The 17,326-nt window shown below is 39.1% G+C and overlaps 2 protein-coding genes across 2 annotated transcripts in view; one reads left to right on the top strand and one right to left on the bottom strand.

The window, feature by feature from the left end:
• LOC147757661 (uncharacterized) overlaps positions 1 to 8,117 on the top strand; it is a 44,836-nt gene extending 36,719 nt beyond the window's left edge. Inside the window, exons 7-10 of the mRNA XM_086978997.1 lie at positions 223 to 323; positions 461 to 550; positions 1,753 to 1,797; positions 7,980 to 8,117. The gene's annotated coding sequence lies outside the window, so the exon portion shown is untranslated. The remainder of the gene's footprint in view (positions 1 to 222; positions 324 to 460; positions 551 to 1,752; positions 1,798 to 7,979) is intronic.
• Positions 7,991 to 17,326, bottom strand: part of LOC147757660 (uncharacterized) — a 36,433-nt gene continuing 27,097 nt past the window's right edge. The window contains exon 3 of the mRNA XM_086978996.1: positions 7,991 to 8,126. Coding sequence (XP_086835122.1) covers positions 8,028 to 8,126 — 99 coding nt within the window. The 3' untranslated portion in view covers positions 7,991 to 8,027. The remainder of the gene's footprint in view (positions 8,127 to 17,326) is intronic.

Raw genomic sequence — 17,326 nt, 5'->3', positions numbered from 1 at the left:
TTTTTATAGAACTTTGACTGCCATAGATATGTAATCTTATCCAATGCAAACTATATTTTCCGAATGTCTGTCTATATGAACGTATTAGTTAGCTATACTTTTTATTCGAACGATACAATTATATGTATTTCCCTCAAAATTTCGTGAGACAACAATGTACTAACCTGATAGTATATAGATACAATCAATTTTATTTAGCATCAAATGCACTATTACTTTCAGGGTTTGGCTAAGCTACAATCAGATACTGACTTGTGGTGGGGTACGGCGAACACTGCGAGCAGGCGATAACCTCGATAGTTATACAGGTTACCGAAGATCAGGTAAGCAGAGTCATAATATGGGCTAAGTTATTTACACGATCCCTAAATAGCATTCTTACAGGATCATATTATATTGTAAAAATATATATCTAACATGTGCTCTTTCGCCGTTTTCCAAATTTGATTGAACTTCGCAGCTTTCGGTAAAGCATCCTGGCTTTCATTAGGTCGTCCACACTGTCACTAGTTTCGAAGGTGTTTAACATACTTATACACATCGTCAAACGGTAAGTACATGAATGAGTTCCGATAAAAACGATAAATAAAATGTAAATGTTGTAATTACCTTCTCTCATTAGGCATAAATCATATTCTTACGTTGGTAGGGTGCTGGTGGTGACAACGACCATTCGAGTTTACCCACTGCCGTATTGTTCCACGGAGCTTCTGAGAAATTTTTGCTCCGCTAAGCACTCTGTTTTTTTCTTACACAAAAAACAAGCTCCATCGGCTGTCGTTTTAGCGGGTCTGCCGAAAACGGGCAACGAATCGTTCGTTATACTCCTATTTGGCGCGTCAATGTGTTTCTTGCGTCTACGAAACCGAATTTAAAATTTTTCAACCGCCAAACGAAACGTTGGCCTACGTTTATGATAAAACAGGTGAAATATAGAACGAGCAGATCTGCGCATGCAATTTTCTTTGCGCAGCGTGCGAAGCGAGCGATAGATGTACGGTTAGGCAAATAGGCACGCAGTCAGGGCGAGTGAACGTTAGGCATCGTGCAGTGTAAAATTTACGCCAGGTGGCCTAAATGACTTCGCGATGTCGGCGATTGTCAGTGAAAGCTGAGAAACTAATCGACTGGACCGCATTGTGTAGCTGTATAACTTCCTTTCTGAGTTGCCTATTTCCTATATGCGTCTGCAGGAGAAATCACCTACGCCGACGAAAAAAACAGGGATTTAGTCTAGCTGGTTGATAAAGAATAAATTGGGCAGAAGTAAGAACGAAAATTGTTTCGGATTCTTTCACAGGAGACAGCATATTCTTTGCAATGTAGCCAACAAGGCAAAACGGAAGGTAGCCAAAGGGCGATAGAAAAACGCCAATTTTTTTTTACCTATGCGGGTTGTTGGCCCGACGAGTTAGCTCGAACCTAGTATTTTATCCACCTTCCGTAAAAAAAAATATGTATCTGTTGCGCGTTTGCTTGAAAATTTGAGCACTAGCGTAAAGCACCGTTTTATTATTACGAGCATTTGTATTTGACTAATTTGAAAACGCTATTCGTAATTGATATGATGGTTTTAAGTCAAATGAGCTTGATTTGAGGTCGACTGTAACAATTATTCATCATGCTAGACACATTTGTAAAAATCTATTAAGTATCGATTTAAGCAGGGTAAATTTGGCCTAATAGGTGAGTTCGATTAATTCGAATCACCCGGTTAAAATTAAATTCATCCCAAGTGCCTGGCAATTTCAGGGACACCTGGTAGCCAGCAAGCTGCTTGTTGATCTTGTCAAAGAGGTAAGTTTACAACGATGTTTACCTGCAAAAAGAGAAAAACACTCCATCTTGAACCAGCTCTGAGTAAGAGTTGCCTTGCGGTTACTTAAACCTTGTAGTGTTACTACCTTTAGTTTTTTAATGGAAGAAGTATTCATAAATTGTTGGTTCACAGGCAGGATTGTTATTTTTCAATCAACTGTATACTTACGGGTGTTGTTCATTGACAATTTACAATACATCATTCGAAAGCAATCCTTTTTAGCCATATTACTCTTATAAGTTTTTTTTTTTCGAGGATCATTTGAGAGAGATCCAAGCACGAATTATCGTCTATTTCGATTCTACTGTGGATACTGGTCTCGCAATATAAATAATAGCACAAGACAGCTCCTTAGAGATTGTTTAGTGAGTTTCGGTCATACAGTATTTCGAATTTAGGCCTGAGCCCTTGATTTGTCAGTGGCGATTTAATGTTTTGCCTTTCTTGAATCCTGCCAAAAATTTCGATATTGGGGTAGTGAGTTTATTTGGTGAAACCTTATAAATCCGTTTTTACGGGTACGAAAACGCATATTAACGAACGTTAGGTGGAAAATGAATTTACAGGTATCGTTTAGACAGTCATTGTTTTGACGGGCAAGAAGTAGAGTTTTACGGATGACAAATTACGGTGGAAAAAGACGGAATATGGATTGAACCTACGCTCCAAAGAATATTTTCTACCTCTGGTCCCTCAAGACAAATCCAACCATGTTTATCGATAACGGAACTCTTATTATCATACTGTTTTACTGTCTATGAACATGTCAGAGAACGCGAGTACGGGTTCCAAGAAAGTCTATTGTAAGCTCAAGTGCAAAAACTCTTGCATCAATCCCATGTCATATTTTAGAAGTGAAATTTACGTGTTGGCCCCGCTGTTGACTAATTGCATCTGGATAGCTATGTATATCTGTTCAATGACTTTAATTGTTATGATCAGTTAAATGGAACGTCTTGCGATAAATCATCTAAAGTATAGCAAATTAGATCTTTCCAAAGAAAGAAGAAGCTATTTACCTTTTAATTATAAATGGTTTTTGCAGAACACGGAATAGTTCGTAGTGTGTTTCTATTCTCGGCAATATCGGCTGTACAAAGCACTGGCAATATTTGGATGATGCTAAAAGAATGACCAGATATTGTCGATTTAGACAAGTAGGCAGTCGATCAGAAATACAGTAAATATTGTATGAAGAAGAAGGAGCTGCTCTAGGCAAACACAGCAAGTGAAGGGAATGCCTAGAAATAGTCGGAAGCGGGAGTCGCTAGGTTATGAAGAACCGCGCAACGGAACAGGCGGGGCCAATGCCAGCGAAGCTTGTTTAGTTGTCGATGGCCGTTTGACGAAATAAACGACGGTTTGTTACGGCAGAAGAGAAAACGAAAGTGAGGTACGAAGTCGGATAGTCGAGCGAGTAAGAAATTCTGGGAACGAAGCTGCCATTAAGAGTTGTTGATTATTGCGTTCCAGTCCCTTCACAGAAAGCAATAATTTTACGCCTGACCCATTTTCAAGCAATGCGAACAGCGCAGGATTATATATTGAAATTGCAATGAACAGTATGTTAAACAGAAGTGGCGCTTACATGGCTGAAGGCAATGCTACACTATTGTTAGCGTAAACTGGATTTGGCGAAAAAAAAAAAAAAGAAAGGAATTAGATTGTTACACAGCATGCAAAGAAGTAACGAATTTTTGTGTAGTCCTTACAAGGGTGTTCACCTTCCTAGCTCCCTTGTAACAATAGCTTGAGGCAAACCGTAGCTTAGTACTGGCGAAGCCAATTTTTGAAACACTGTCAAGTGTGCTGTTACAAACCTCAGTGTCTAGTGATCGTAGCAAAGGATACCTATAAACGCGGGGTGCTTAGAATATGGTGGGCGCAAAAAAGCCTACCGTACAAACGCTTCCAGGACCACCTCGACAGCGCCTTTGACGTGCGGCCTAGCATTGTCGTGGAGAACGATCGCTTTGTTCATTATGTTTTTCTTTCGGATAGCTAGGACATAGCTTGGATTTGTTGACTATCCTGTTTCTTTAGTCATCAAGATGGCCGTATCAGATCCCTTTGAGTATAACCAAATGAATCATGGCCTTTTAGGAATCGAACAAACTTCACTTCAGGCTCAAACACATCTCCAGAAGCTATCAAATGCTTTCTCTAATGCAAATCCGCGCAAAAATATCATTTCTCGGCCCCGCAACAATTAAGTGTTGATGTACTGCCATTACGGCCGCGCAAAATGTAATGGGCTAGGGAAAAGCCATGTTTCTCGATGCGCTCCATGGTAGTAATATCTAATAAAATTCCATATACTCAAAATGCTTGATCATACTTAAGTTTCTCAGCTTACTTATCCTGCTAATTGATTTCTTTAATAAGGAATTTGCTAAGATCTAAGACCCCATGTTTGAACCTAGCAGACCGCCTCCAGCAAACCTTTCAATCCTCGCGGCTCATACGACACAGATATGTCAGACTGCTCCGACAGCCTCTTGGCTCAGACGGAAGGCGAAATAAGGTAGATTTTTCTTTATCAGAAGCATTCATTTTTAGAGTTTGGACACTCTAAAACTTTTTTTTTTCTAAGTTTCTCTAAGTCTAAGTTTTTCTAAGTCTCTGTGACATGCACAGTGAAAATATAACTGGCTTATAGAGTGCTTACATATATTTTTGTCGAAAGCAGCGATAGTAAGAGTGAACAAACAATGTAGAGAAAAGAAACGGAACTTATAAGCATATATCGACATTACTTACGTACTAATCTAAGAATATTTAATAGAAATACGAAAAAGCGATTTATGTGAGCGTAAAACCCATCGATGCGATTATTAAAAGACCAGTGGTCGATTTGTATAAATCTACTATTTAGAAAATATTTATACACGAAGACATAGGGTCAGTTGAGTCTAAGTTAAAGCGGCAAAAAGCGCTACTATTTATAGGAGTCTGAATGACGCACCGCGCGTCCCTTTTCAACCTGGAACTGAGTAAAAATAGCAGAGAAGCGATACTACTTCCATTGTATTATGCTGATGATAGAGCCGTTGTTAATTCAACATTAAATTGTTTTCCATCATACGTCTACTCTATAGGTTGGAGAGATCTAAATAAGCTATTCAACAAGCCACAGGGTTGCTCAGGGACGTCTTTGTACAGAGGTTTCAAGTGTAAATGAAAAATAATTATCACATTTTACTACTATCAATCACACGCGAACAATCCTATAGAGGTTAGAAACGGGAAAAAATGTTTGTTCTATTAGATAACGCTTGCGTACGGAAACGTTCGTCTAGAGTCGATTGAACTTCTGCAAAGTCCATGTATAGGAAGTTTCCCAAACTAGTTCCTTTAAATAATGTAAAGTTATGCATAGGAACTTACGGGCGACGTAAGTCGGCTCGGTTCATAATGCTGTTAACAATAGCAATGAGAAGGTTCCAATGCAGTAAACATTGCGATTCAATCATTATTATATTATAATCTCACATAAGGAAAGGATCTCTAATTGCCACTAGCGTTCCTTGCAACCTAGATATGCTCACATTAATATTGATAATAATAATAATAAGGCTTATTTTATCTATTTATTTATTGGCTTATCTGACAAACGTAAAGTTGCTTGGTATCATGCCAAACAAATCCATAGGGGGTTTCTAATCATGTCATGAGTCAATCATCAATGAGTCAAAAACAACAGACACAATGTTATAATCAGATTGACGATACACCTTAGACTGGTGGTAAATCTATTAAGTAGGGATCGAAATTCGTCGGCGAAGCTTAGGTTCGTCGTAGTTTCAGGAACTTGCTACTTCGATTTTCTGAAACTATTCTTTAATGGACCAATATGAACGGTTACATAGAGCCAAAATCATGGCCTTATGAATTGCGTGTGTGGTCTAGTGGTATAGTGCTTAATTGTGGCTACCTGTATGAAACTAATCTGAACGCAGATTACCTCAGCGTGTTTACGAAAAACAAGTTCTCCAGCTGACATTATATTAGTCGTAAAATTCTTGCACCTCAATAACGTTGATGCCATTGAAATAATTTGGGCTTACTGGTTAGTAGGCCCCGATGAAGACTTCGTATAGATTGCCTTAAAGGCCCATTTCGCAAAGAACGGGTGCACGACACACTGCCGTATCAGTGATGATGTGCTAGATAGCCAATGGACTATGGCACCCCATTATGAAGCGGAGCAGTGAAGTTTTTTCATTGCTCTTCTTTATCTGGATAGTAAAATCTTTCATAATGGCACGCTGAATGTACGATAATACTATAAGTTACTGCGTGGGAATGTTTCGGGATGCCCGAATTGTTTAGCACTCACTAAAAGGATTTCAAGTCAATGGTGGCTTGCTATCAAAATGTTCAGCACACTGAGTATCGACAATATTCACGGAAAATATGCATGACTAAATCATACTATTAATTTTTATACGGCAGTGGCACGGTGAACAAGATGTGCTAGCACGACTATGTACACCTGTCGTTACATTGTGTTATACACACACGTCTATACTACGTCCGGTGCGGTAAGAATGTGGCACATTTTGTAGGTAAGCCTTCGATGTCCTTACACACGAGAGACATTTAATCTGTTAACGAACAGATCAATAAATGTAGGTATATGAAAAAAAGGATACCAGAATGCTATTGTTACCTTCTAATTATGCCTAAATCGTTGGTTCATTGCATTTTGAATGAAACAATTTCTCCGTAACTTGCCATTTTCGCTCGCAAATACATACGGCAGTTGTAAGTACGACCCAGTTAAATGTCTTCTGATTGGCGCGCCTCTTGGTCTATGCTTGCGACTATCTCTATATTGTCATTTTTTTGCAAAGATGCACACGGCCCTTCAAGGCCTGAATTCGCTCTCGTCTTATGAAGAATACACATAACGCTTTTGTATTGTTTTAGTACGTAGTGCAGACATTAAGTGAACGACTGTAATTATATTCCTTATATGTAAGATAAGTAGAGAGATTTTTAAAGTAAGCTAAAGCTAGCCTTAAGAATACGGGTTAGACTATCCAAGAAAATGCATATCATCTCTTAGAACTACCATGCACTGGTTTGCACCAGGAATATTATTATATGTGATCTATGTTAATACAGGAATCTTCTATCCATAGTCATCAATTGAGCATAAAATAAGAAACACCGGTATTCACTAGTTGCATTGCACTTATATACCAGGTTCGCGTGAATTACATAGTTTAACGTTAAATCATATATAGACAAAAAAAAACACGTTAGGTACTTTGGATTTTTATTATTATACGCATAAAGCCATAAAATCTATGTATTGAACAGCTTAAACAAACTAACAAACATTTTCGTTAATTGTGTAAACGCTCACATCGTGATAATCATACTGCGCCATTGGTGGCAATCTTCTTGCCGTCGATCGTTAGGAAAGCTCACCGAGAACGTCTGGGGTCTAGGGTCAGGAACGTCTTGGAGTTCTGACAACCACCTTTCGCGCTCCACATGCATAAAAACCCCAATCAAAACTAAAAGATGTATAGCAGCGTCTGTGAAGCGATTACGAGGGCCGTAAAAGTAAAACTAGGGAAATCTTTTCGACACTCGATTGAGCTGTCAACCGATCCATTTGATTGAGTAAGGCACTTTTTGCAAAAAAAAAAATGCATGAAAAAAGGTTTGGTTTTTTCCACCAACTGTATGATTTATCATTGGCTTTTGTCGACATTTATCATCCTGTAATATGGACAAGAGCCAATTGTATGACAGTTTTGGGTATTCGGTTCCGTTAATTTCTAGGGCAAGTTGTAAGTTTACAGAGTTAAGTTAGAAGCACTGCAGTTAGCGAATAGTTAAGCTCAGCCTAGCAAAGGTTAACATGAAATCGACGAGCCAGCTCGGCCTGCCACATCTCTAAATTGTTTAGCAATGGTGTCAAAAAATGAGGAGCACATATAAAACTATCGTGTATAAAGTTGTATGTCGAAAAAACTCGTACAAGCCCAAACAAAATAGTTTCTACCTCGAGGTCAATCATACGTCTTTGTCTCTTATCATAAATGCAGTTTCCTAACGGTCGATTGGATAGATGACCCATAATGACCCGTTCTAGCGATATGGCCTGACTGGTACGTTGCATATGTTCTGTTTTTTATTACAGGGTGACAGTTCGTCAAACGGATGCATCTGATCGATTAGCAGGGACACTTCATTTGGTGTCATCCAACAGCCGGTGAAGACGATGCTTTGCGATTAGTGACCTCAGCGTAACGGAGCGAATTGGTCCGGCGGACTCAAAAAGATTCACCTAAAATAGAAAAAACAAGATCAAAGTGAGAGATCCAGCTGAAGTCTTGTATCATCATTGCTATCTATATCTTGTCGACCCACAAAAAATTAAAAATGGGCCTGTTTAATTCGGCATCGTAATATTTGTATCAAAGTAGACAGCCGTATATGTCTATTATATAAGTCCTATAAAGCTGGCTATCATTACAGTGTTGAATAAATTCAGGTTAAAGGTGCAGACGGCTCAGTTAGGTATATGAGTTACAGAAAGAAATGAGTCGTGCTTTATAAATTCACTATAACTTCATAAGTGGGCATACGTTGTAAAGCTGCGTGCGTTATCAGATTTGAGCTTTTTCGGAGATCAGCATGAAAACACACCATCAACGTTGCGCAAAAGGTGTAGATTATCTCGATAGTATTGCCTCAGAACAACGAACAGACAATGCACTTCAGAAGTGCTGACAGTTTTAAACGAACAATCCCTATTGTCTATCTGAAAAAAATATATAAAATTAATAGTCAAACGATAATAGCGTATCTTAGCAAGCTTTTTACAGCTAAGCGATTGGCAACCACGTACCCATGAACTGCTAGATAAAACAAGCAGCAGCAGCCTGTGGATATAAGTATCTAACTTCTTTTATTTTCAGTCATATTTTCGTTAGCTAGACCATACTCTACCGTCTAAGTATTGCTAGGAACTTTGATGAATCAGCACAATTAGTTAACACGTAAACCCGTCGTAGTCCGAGCCTAATATGGCGTACACTAAGGTACGCACAGGCCTGCCATAGGGAACATTGTTAGAGGTAGAGATTACCGATTGCATCAGCGAGTAATGCGTTTGATTGTCGAACTTGTCCAAAAATTGTGTATGTTAGCAACGATAGTGCTTTTCTTCGAAATGGTACCCATTCAATACGATATTGTTGCTCAATTGGGCGTGCAGTTGCTTGCTAGTAAGTCGTGATAAATACGTAATGCTTGAAAAAACATAGGACACATCGAAATAGGAAAATATTTTCCCGACCGCCAATCTACTTTGTGAATAGGAGGAATATATGATAACGATAGCAGCCAGAAACATTTTCATATTGGCACCCTCTGTCTGAATGAGCCGGACGGTCAGAATCCATCGGAGACCAGCCAGATCGATGACTAGCAGATTAAGGACATCAAGTGCAACGTTCCGCAGAGTCTTTGTCAGCCGATGAAGATTCGGACTTTTCTAAATATGTCGTAGGTTTCATGAACTTCAGCGAAGGATGCAATGCAGATTCCTAGCATAATAAGCTTTTGGAAAAGGTTTCCCTGATGCGATGTTCTCTGTAGTGTTGGCGTCAGTTAGTATAGTTGGTAAGTGCAAAAATCATTGTAAGCTGTGTTACCTTCAGCCGAAGATCGTATTTGAGAGCTTATATCGAGCGAAGGAACTTACAAGCAATGAGGCTACCGTTACTCGCTATCAATTTAAATGATATAGGGCTATATCGGTATATTCAATAGAAGGTGTTATATGGTTATAACCAGATAACATGCTAGGTCTTAGAAGTAGTCTACTTTTCTTTCCACATAGTGATAATAATACTCATACTAGACTAACCATCAATATAAGTCCATTGAGCATTCAAAAGGTATTGCTAGTTGTTATGGTGTACTAGCGGCTTGTCGTGGCATTAATATGACAATAGATAAACTTGATCCAAAGTGAAGATAAGCGTAAAATAAAAGTCTCTATTTTCGATCTAAGCTTGTCAAGTACTATAATTGCCGGAGTAGGTTACTCGTGAGATGACTATCGTTGGAAAATAGGGCAGCTAGATAAAAAAAACCTACTCAACGTGTTACTGTGAGCCAGTTGAGGCCTAGACTTTGATCACATTTAATTCGAGTTTGGGTGCGACATCGACACAAATCACTGGGTGGGACATATAAGTTGAAACATACATGCAATATGTAGTTCCCTGCGGAACAGATAAGAAATATTAAACTTGTTGGCTGTAAAACGATGTAGTGTACTTTTATACCATCAGTAAAATAGTTCATAATTAGATGAATTAATAGGAATCCAGCTGGCAGGTTAAATTGAAAGCATTAGAAACTGTTTCTGCTCATCATCTTCGCTGTTTTCAGGTTCAGCTGGCCTAGAGCTGTATATTTTAAGTGTTGCTTTTTTCACCGAGTCCAACAAAGAAGATACGTAGCTATAACACTGTCAAAATAAGCGTACGCCAGTATCTCGCATGCGTTCCAGTATTGCAATCACGTACGTCAAATTAGAGTTTAACTTATCTTTGGACGTCACGTAATACGCATTGGTACCAGGTTGGATCCCTGTTGAATAATCTATTGTAGAAGCTAAATGTAGTTGACCTGTAAAGCACAATCTGTCACTACTATGAAGTTTGCGTATATAACATCACGGTTCAGTCTACTGATCAAGCCAACCGATAGTCTATAGACGGTTAGCCTACTGTGAAGTAGGCCTCACAGCGGTGGACCAGTGAAAACGTAATATGCTAGAGAGATGTTGCTTCTATGACTTCAGAGAAAAGGATTTATCATCTTAGCTAGCAACGTATATCGATTGTTGGCAGCATGCAAAAAAGCGTGTAACCTGTGAAGCGGATACATATCCTTTGGACGTACATTGCTAAGCAAACAACGCCACTGTACTGCTGAGTAAATCTATTGGCTCGAAAGGATTGATTTTCCAATGTCAAGCAAACCTGTCTTACATGATGATCTTTATTATAACTTGACAAATTCATTGTAATTGTAAAAGGTAAGACGAGTAATTGTCTCAATATAAATTTCACGAATAAGACAAAAAGATACCTCGACCACTGTTGGTGGAGAGCAGACTGTTAATGTCTATTCATCTTTATTTCTTAGCTACGTATGCATGTATGTATGTATGTATGTATGCATGTACATGCGAACAGGTGAACGTGAATCAAAATGTCAGTCAGGGCCTACAACACGGATTCTGTGTTGTGAGCACATCTATGAATCGCGGCAAATAAACAGTGATAAAGACAGCTTATTGTCGGCGCACTTATGTTGTGCTCAGACACGTCTGTCATCATCAAGCTACTAATATGCCCATCGAACTCCCAATCGATATTTGTTTCCCTCTTAAAAAAAAGTCCGTTATTAAATAAAAACATAATTAACTAAATTCAAAAATTAATCTCCAATCTCGACATAGGTAAAGTTGTGTTTTGACGAGTAGTATATATCTTCGAATGTATTTTCTATGAAAACAGTGTGTATTGCACTCAGAGCTTATGAACTCATCAATAATTGCCGAGTAATTCCAAATTTACTTAGCATAATTATATTATTAGGAAGGCACTACTTAACGTAAGCCGATGGGTCATAGCTAGAGTCTGAAAATAGACGGGTAAGGGCACAAAAACGACATAATTTATTGCCAATGTATATGGACTGCAAGGTATTGATAGGCTGCAGGACAGAAATTGGAAATTAACTCCTTCCTCTGTTCTACCGTTCATACAAGCTTGACCTTTGGTCATACCTTCGAAAACAAGAATTTTTAAAGAACGACATGCTTAATTTACGAAAAACACCGATCTCTTTTGCGGAGCCTTAACAAGATTATTCTGTCGTATGCTACGGGATATAACTTAGCCTTTTTACTAAGTAAATAACCTTGTTTTGAAGGTGTTAATTCGAAAATACATAACGTAACTATATTTGTGATTACTTATTTTTTGTCTTACATATTTATGATTTTTATTTATGTAACCTAATGATTCGAAGGAAAGACGTTAATGGCAACTAATTTAAGATTTTAATTTTGTGTTTAAGGAACGTTCTATAAACTTGGCCCCTGACACCGCTTGTCTAGCTAGTTCACTCATGAAACAAATGATATTGAAAATCAAGCTGCACGAACACAAAAATATAAACCATGCGAGCCGCTAAGCAAAGGGCGCAGTTCGTATGAAAAAAACAAATATTTCAAAGCTAGGCCAAACAGCTTTAGGTCAAAGTACGCTGATCATTTCATTCAATATCTTGGCAGCAATCGACAATGCTACAAGAGCCTAAACCGGCCAACACAAATAAGTGTGGCACGAAATTGATTTGGACAACATCTAGCAGGATCTAGTAGAGTAGACCTCTGCAGTCCGTGAAGGCAAAAGGAGCAACTGCAAATAATCAGTGCTCAAAGTGCTTGCTAGCATGTCGTTATTTTGGTGGCCGCTCGTGCGGAGTCTACTTTTTTTGCCTGATGAGCACGTAAACACAATCGTCTGTAAGATTCGTTTTCATGAGCGTCGCTGCAACGAAACCCCCATGCCATTCACTTAATGAGGCCGTTATTTGCACAAATATTGTAAGCGGTCCTTTTATAATAAAGCACATGCAAAAGTCGGCCTGTTTTGTACAACATCTAGATATCAGATCAGGTCGAAGTCTAATGCAGGGGGGTCTATAACGTAGAAACAACGATTTCAAATTAATAAGATTTAAGGTAGAATGAGGCCGTTAGGAGTTGAGTCCGTTCGACGACAGGGAGCCAGTCGTTTGATGGAATACCTAACGGCGGTAGAATAGGATGTAGCAAGTCGAGCCGAAAATGAACGATGTATTTTCTAGTGATTACTTACGTACGAAGACTACCGATAAGAGTATAGTACCCACGTAGAATTCTTGCTTGGTCGCCATAGCCTAAAAATGATCTATTATATATGCCTAAACGATTCGAACGCAACAACGGCGGGTGACAAAAACACAGACTATCGAGAGGCTACGTATTGTAAAACACTTATTATGTCTCGTTGTCTAGCTAAGCGGCTAACTTCTGATGTTGTTATATGAACTGAGCTCAGGAACAGGAAACGGTCTTTGCTGATTCTCTTCTGAAAGTATCGAAATAATAGAACCAATATTTCAATTTATGTCTTCCAATTGCAAATACTTATTTACCTGTTATGCTACCTCCACCTTGCTAATAGATTGATGCTGTCAACAACGGTAAAATCAAGTTGACACAATCGATACGTCAGTGATACACACGGCAAAATAAATGAGATGGCGCGGGCATATCGTTAGAAAATCTGACCCGCAAACAAACCTATGTTTTCCGGTCTCCAGAAGAAGATTAAATGCTAAGTTCTCGAGGCTTTGATTACCATCCGTGAACTTTTTTCGAAACATTGACCGCGTTCGATAACATGCGAGCTCTGTCAAGCTAAACTGAAAGGCCAAACGACACAGCCCCTCTGGCCGAACGCTACAGCTGCGTATTTTTTGATAACTTCTTGCTACGGTCAGATAGTGTTCTTCACCTAATATCGCAGCTACAAGTACCCTTAAATAGATTAAGCTCAATGTACTGGCTAGGAAGCTATTTCTGTTCTCGATGCCCTTACAGAATCTTTTTTCTTCAGAGAGAAAAAAAAAAGCGCGTTGTTTCGACGAGCGTTGGTACGAACAGTTGCTCATGTTACTTGCTTAATGCAGCCGTCGTTTGCGTATAGATACTAACAAATGCATTCCGTACAAAAATCGCATAGGACATAGCGCTTTAATTTTATTTATCGAGGGCAATAGGTTTCCGGTATGTCACTATCAAATTCATAATATGCAGCAGAAAATACGACTGAAGCAAAAGACAAACTCAAATGGAATTTTCCGGTTATGCCTATTTGTTAGAATTACCTTTTGCGCAAAACTACAGTTGATAGTAACAGAGAGCTGCGTAGAACACTAGATGCACGCGCATAATTTCTAATTCGAAGCTTTTCATACATAGCAAAAACGGGTGAGGTTCAAGAGGTTATCCTCATGTTCGACCTGGCTGAGCTATCTGGCTCAGAAAAGCGCGATTCGCGCAGATTTATTACTTTAATAAACGAATTCACTTCCACCTTTCAGCTAACTAAATGACAGTCTGTACCGCTCAATCTGTACGTTCTTTTTTGGCGGCAAAATTTCGATCTAATAAAAGCGTGAGGCAAAGGGACAGACAGACAGACAGACAGACAGACAAATATGGCTGGGCGATCGAGTCAAAAATCAAATCAACGTTTCCGGTGCCTGCCATAAGTTCGTATGGCTCTAGGCGTTATTGGTTAAGCTGAATAACGACGGTGAGCTCCTATCGGTTGTCCTGCATTCTGCACAACTGGTCACCAAAAAAACAATATGCGGCACCTTTACAGTAGTAAAGTAATTTTGCTTCCTTAATGGTCATCGCGATTACGTGAAATGCAAAGTTGCGCTTCAAGTTCCTACGTATCTTCAATATCTTTGTACGATCGAAGGCTATTGATTATCATCTTTAGCTATTCGACCTCGTCGTAGAACATGGGCGGCCGCAATAACTAGCCGAAGTTGTACATCAGCTGTGCCATTTTTTTATTACCTTTAGTAATTCAACGATAGATTACATTAGCAAGTTCTTTATTAGGGTAGTAAATACGTGCATTGTTCGGCGCATTGGCCAGCAAGTACGTGGCCGAGTACCTAGTTATATCCTGCATCGTATTGTTCCGCCATTACTTTACATTGTGTTTTAACTAAGACCACCTCGAAAACTTCTAGATGCCTATTATCTTTCGCGCTTCTGCTTCCATTAGTTAAGGCCTTTAGCTTATAAAGCCATAGTTGTTCTTGCGAATTGTACATTTTACTAGCACATTTAATATTGTAAGAATGCAGGCTTTCATTTAGGCTATAATTGGATCTGAAAATTATAGAGAATTCGTTACTTTATAAACCTATAGTCTTTGATACCTCACTGTTATACTATGCGTTACGATGAATCGTCTTGGGGTGACCAAATGGTAATGTAGCTTAATTACTGTTTCGGCTTGCAGAGTTCTAGTCCAAAAAAAAAATTGTATGTGTGTAAAGCATACGTCAATTATTAGGGTGGCAAACTTGAAAATAGCATGTCTAAACCGGGCAAATAAAATGCGTATGAGATTACATCTTGAAAAATATACTGGAAAATCGATGACAGTTCGTAATTATGAGTATTTCTATTTAGCTAGGGCTTATTTGGGGCTGCCTTACGACTTCCAGCAGGCGAGGCACTAGTACGAAAGCTGCGAGGTGCACGCGTTCGGCTTCGTAACCAACCAGCCTCTAAATAGGTTTCCTACTCGACATTGTCGGCATACTCCTCATTAGAGCTGCAAAAATATCCGCGTAAAAATACGAGGGATACAACACGTAGATATGCGATATCCAGATTCGTATAAGGAACTTATAGTTATAGCCAGTTATAGATAACTGGCTTACGGTGCCAGGCTCACTACCGCCTCGACGCTCACCGGGGAGAAGGTTATTCGATTCAAGATAACCTAACTTGTCCTTGGTAAAGTCTTGATAACAATAGAAAACCTTCCAATTGTGCAAGATCAGACAAGGAAGCAGGAAGTTGTGAAAACTAAAAACATTTTTGTCAGCGACTATATGTTATTAACGCCGCTTAGTGAATGACAAAGCAAATACTTTTAACTTGTTTAATTTAATAAACGCTAGCATTGTCTACTTCAATAATTCCTTCTACTCTCACAGACTGTATGCGAAATTAGAGACACTTAAAGTAGCGATCTCTGATCTCTTCCAAGCAGAAGTCTGGTCGTTGAGGCCCTTGTATTGCATCCCGTCTATGTTATATGTATGTACAGCTGCCACTTATTTGTTGCACGGCGATACCGGTGGGTTAGCTTTTTTCTTATATTGTAAGGTCCTCGCCAGTTAAAAGCCCTTAACACTAAGGCACACTGCTAGCAAGTAAACACTTTACGAAAATAGATAGAATATGTTACTCTGGCGTGTGCCTTGTGCGTTGTTGTCACTATGTGGAACGCGCCTTTTCTATGCGATTACATTACCCTTTACAACCCTTATTTATGTGTATGTGCGTATGTGAAGAACGCTAAACCGCGATGTAGTTGTGAGACAGTGAACTCGTCCAGCCGCAAAAATACAAAGAGAAGGTGTCTGATAAGCTCATAGTACTTCGAAGCTTCAATACTACGCAATGGATAAATGTAGAGGCGTCACTTCCATTGACCTGAAGTCATGTGGCTACCAACTGGTTGACAAATGTCTTTGAGATCCGCCTAAAAGGCTGATTTCTTTTTGTGCAATTTCTATGCTCGTCCACTTATGTCCATGTACCATGAATATATTATGTAAATTTTGCTATGAGGCTCGTTCATTTTTTTCTGCCCTATGAAGCCTTCCTTATCGGTCATTTTACTGTATTACTTTGACGGAACATCGTGATCTTCGACGAAAATAAATAAATAGCTTAATTGTCTGCCATTAGGAACTTTAGGTACTTTCTAATTTTTTTTTTCTGAAATGCTCAGACCCTTTTCCGGCCGTTATTACTTGACTTACTTCCAAGTGACGCACAAAGAAGTGGCTTGAAAATAGATGGGAGGCGCGCCTTTATATTTGTTCGTGCTCATTATTTGCTTTCACGCTAACGACTTAATACAGAATACTAATAATATGAAATATAAAAGGCTTTAGGTAAATTAATTATTGCATAAGTCGGAAATCAACTTTTACACGTGCAGTAAGGGAATCTCTAAGATTGTTTGAAACAAAGTGTCGCTGAAAGCTTACAGCAACTGCGAATACATTCTAAGCTTCCTTCGTACGGAAATTTCGTACGGGAAATTATACTGACTAATTTCCAAAGACGCAGCGATAATGATGTCAAGAGTCCGCGTAGCCGAAATGATCCTTAAGTCGCAGGATAGGCCCTTTGCGACTGGCAGGGCCGGCTGAACCATTCGTAGGATCGATGGATATATTCGCTCGATCATTTCGTAGTTCCACTACAGACTTTATGAAAGATTCTTTGTGGCCCCCTCATGAACACATGTTGCAAGGCGTTGCGCGTCGTCGATGCAATTTGCCATTGCTTTGGCATTAACGACGAGTTCTGAATAAAACTGATCCCTCTACATCAGCAATGTGTGATTCTTGCCAAGGCGTTTCTTGCAGGTTGTTGCACAGCTTTCAGGCAAAGCGACGGGAAATTAAGGTCGTCTACGTCTATCATCTTCGTAACACATAGAACACCGAATAGCTCTAGACATAGCTTTCATCTTAGACTCGAGCAGCTTATTATCGACATGATGTAAGAGTTGTCAAACGTAAATACTCAAACAGTTTATAATGTGCTTATGAATCCCAGCTGTAACCTATCGT

Source organism: Varroa destructor, unplaced genomic scaffold (genome assembly GCF_002443255.2).
Source record: "Varroa destructor unplaced genomic scaffold, Vdes_3.0 BEIS01000002.1, whole genome shotgun sequence".
NCBI classification, from domain to species: Eukaryota; Metazoa; Arthropoda; class Arachnida; order Mesostigmata; family Varroidae; genus Varroa; species Varroa destructor.
The sequence above is the reverse complement of the archived record's forward strand: the minus strand, read 5'-3'. Positions and strand labels throughout refer to the sequence as shown.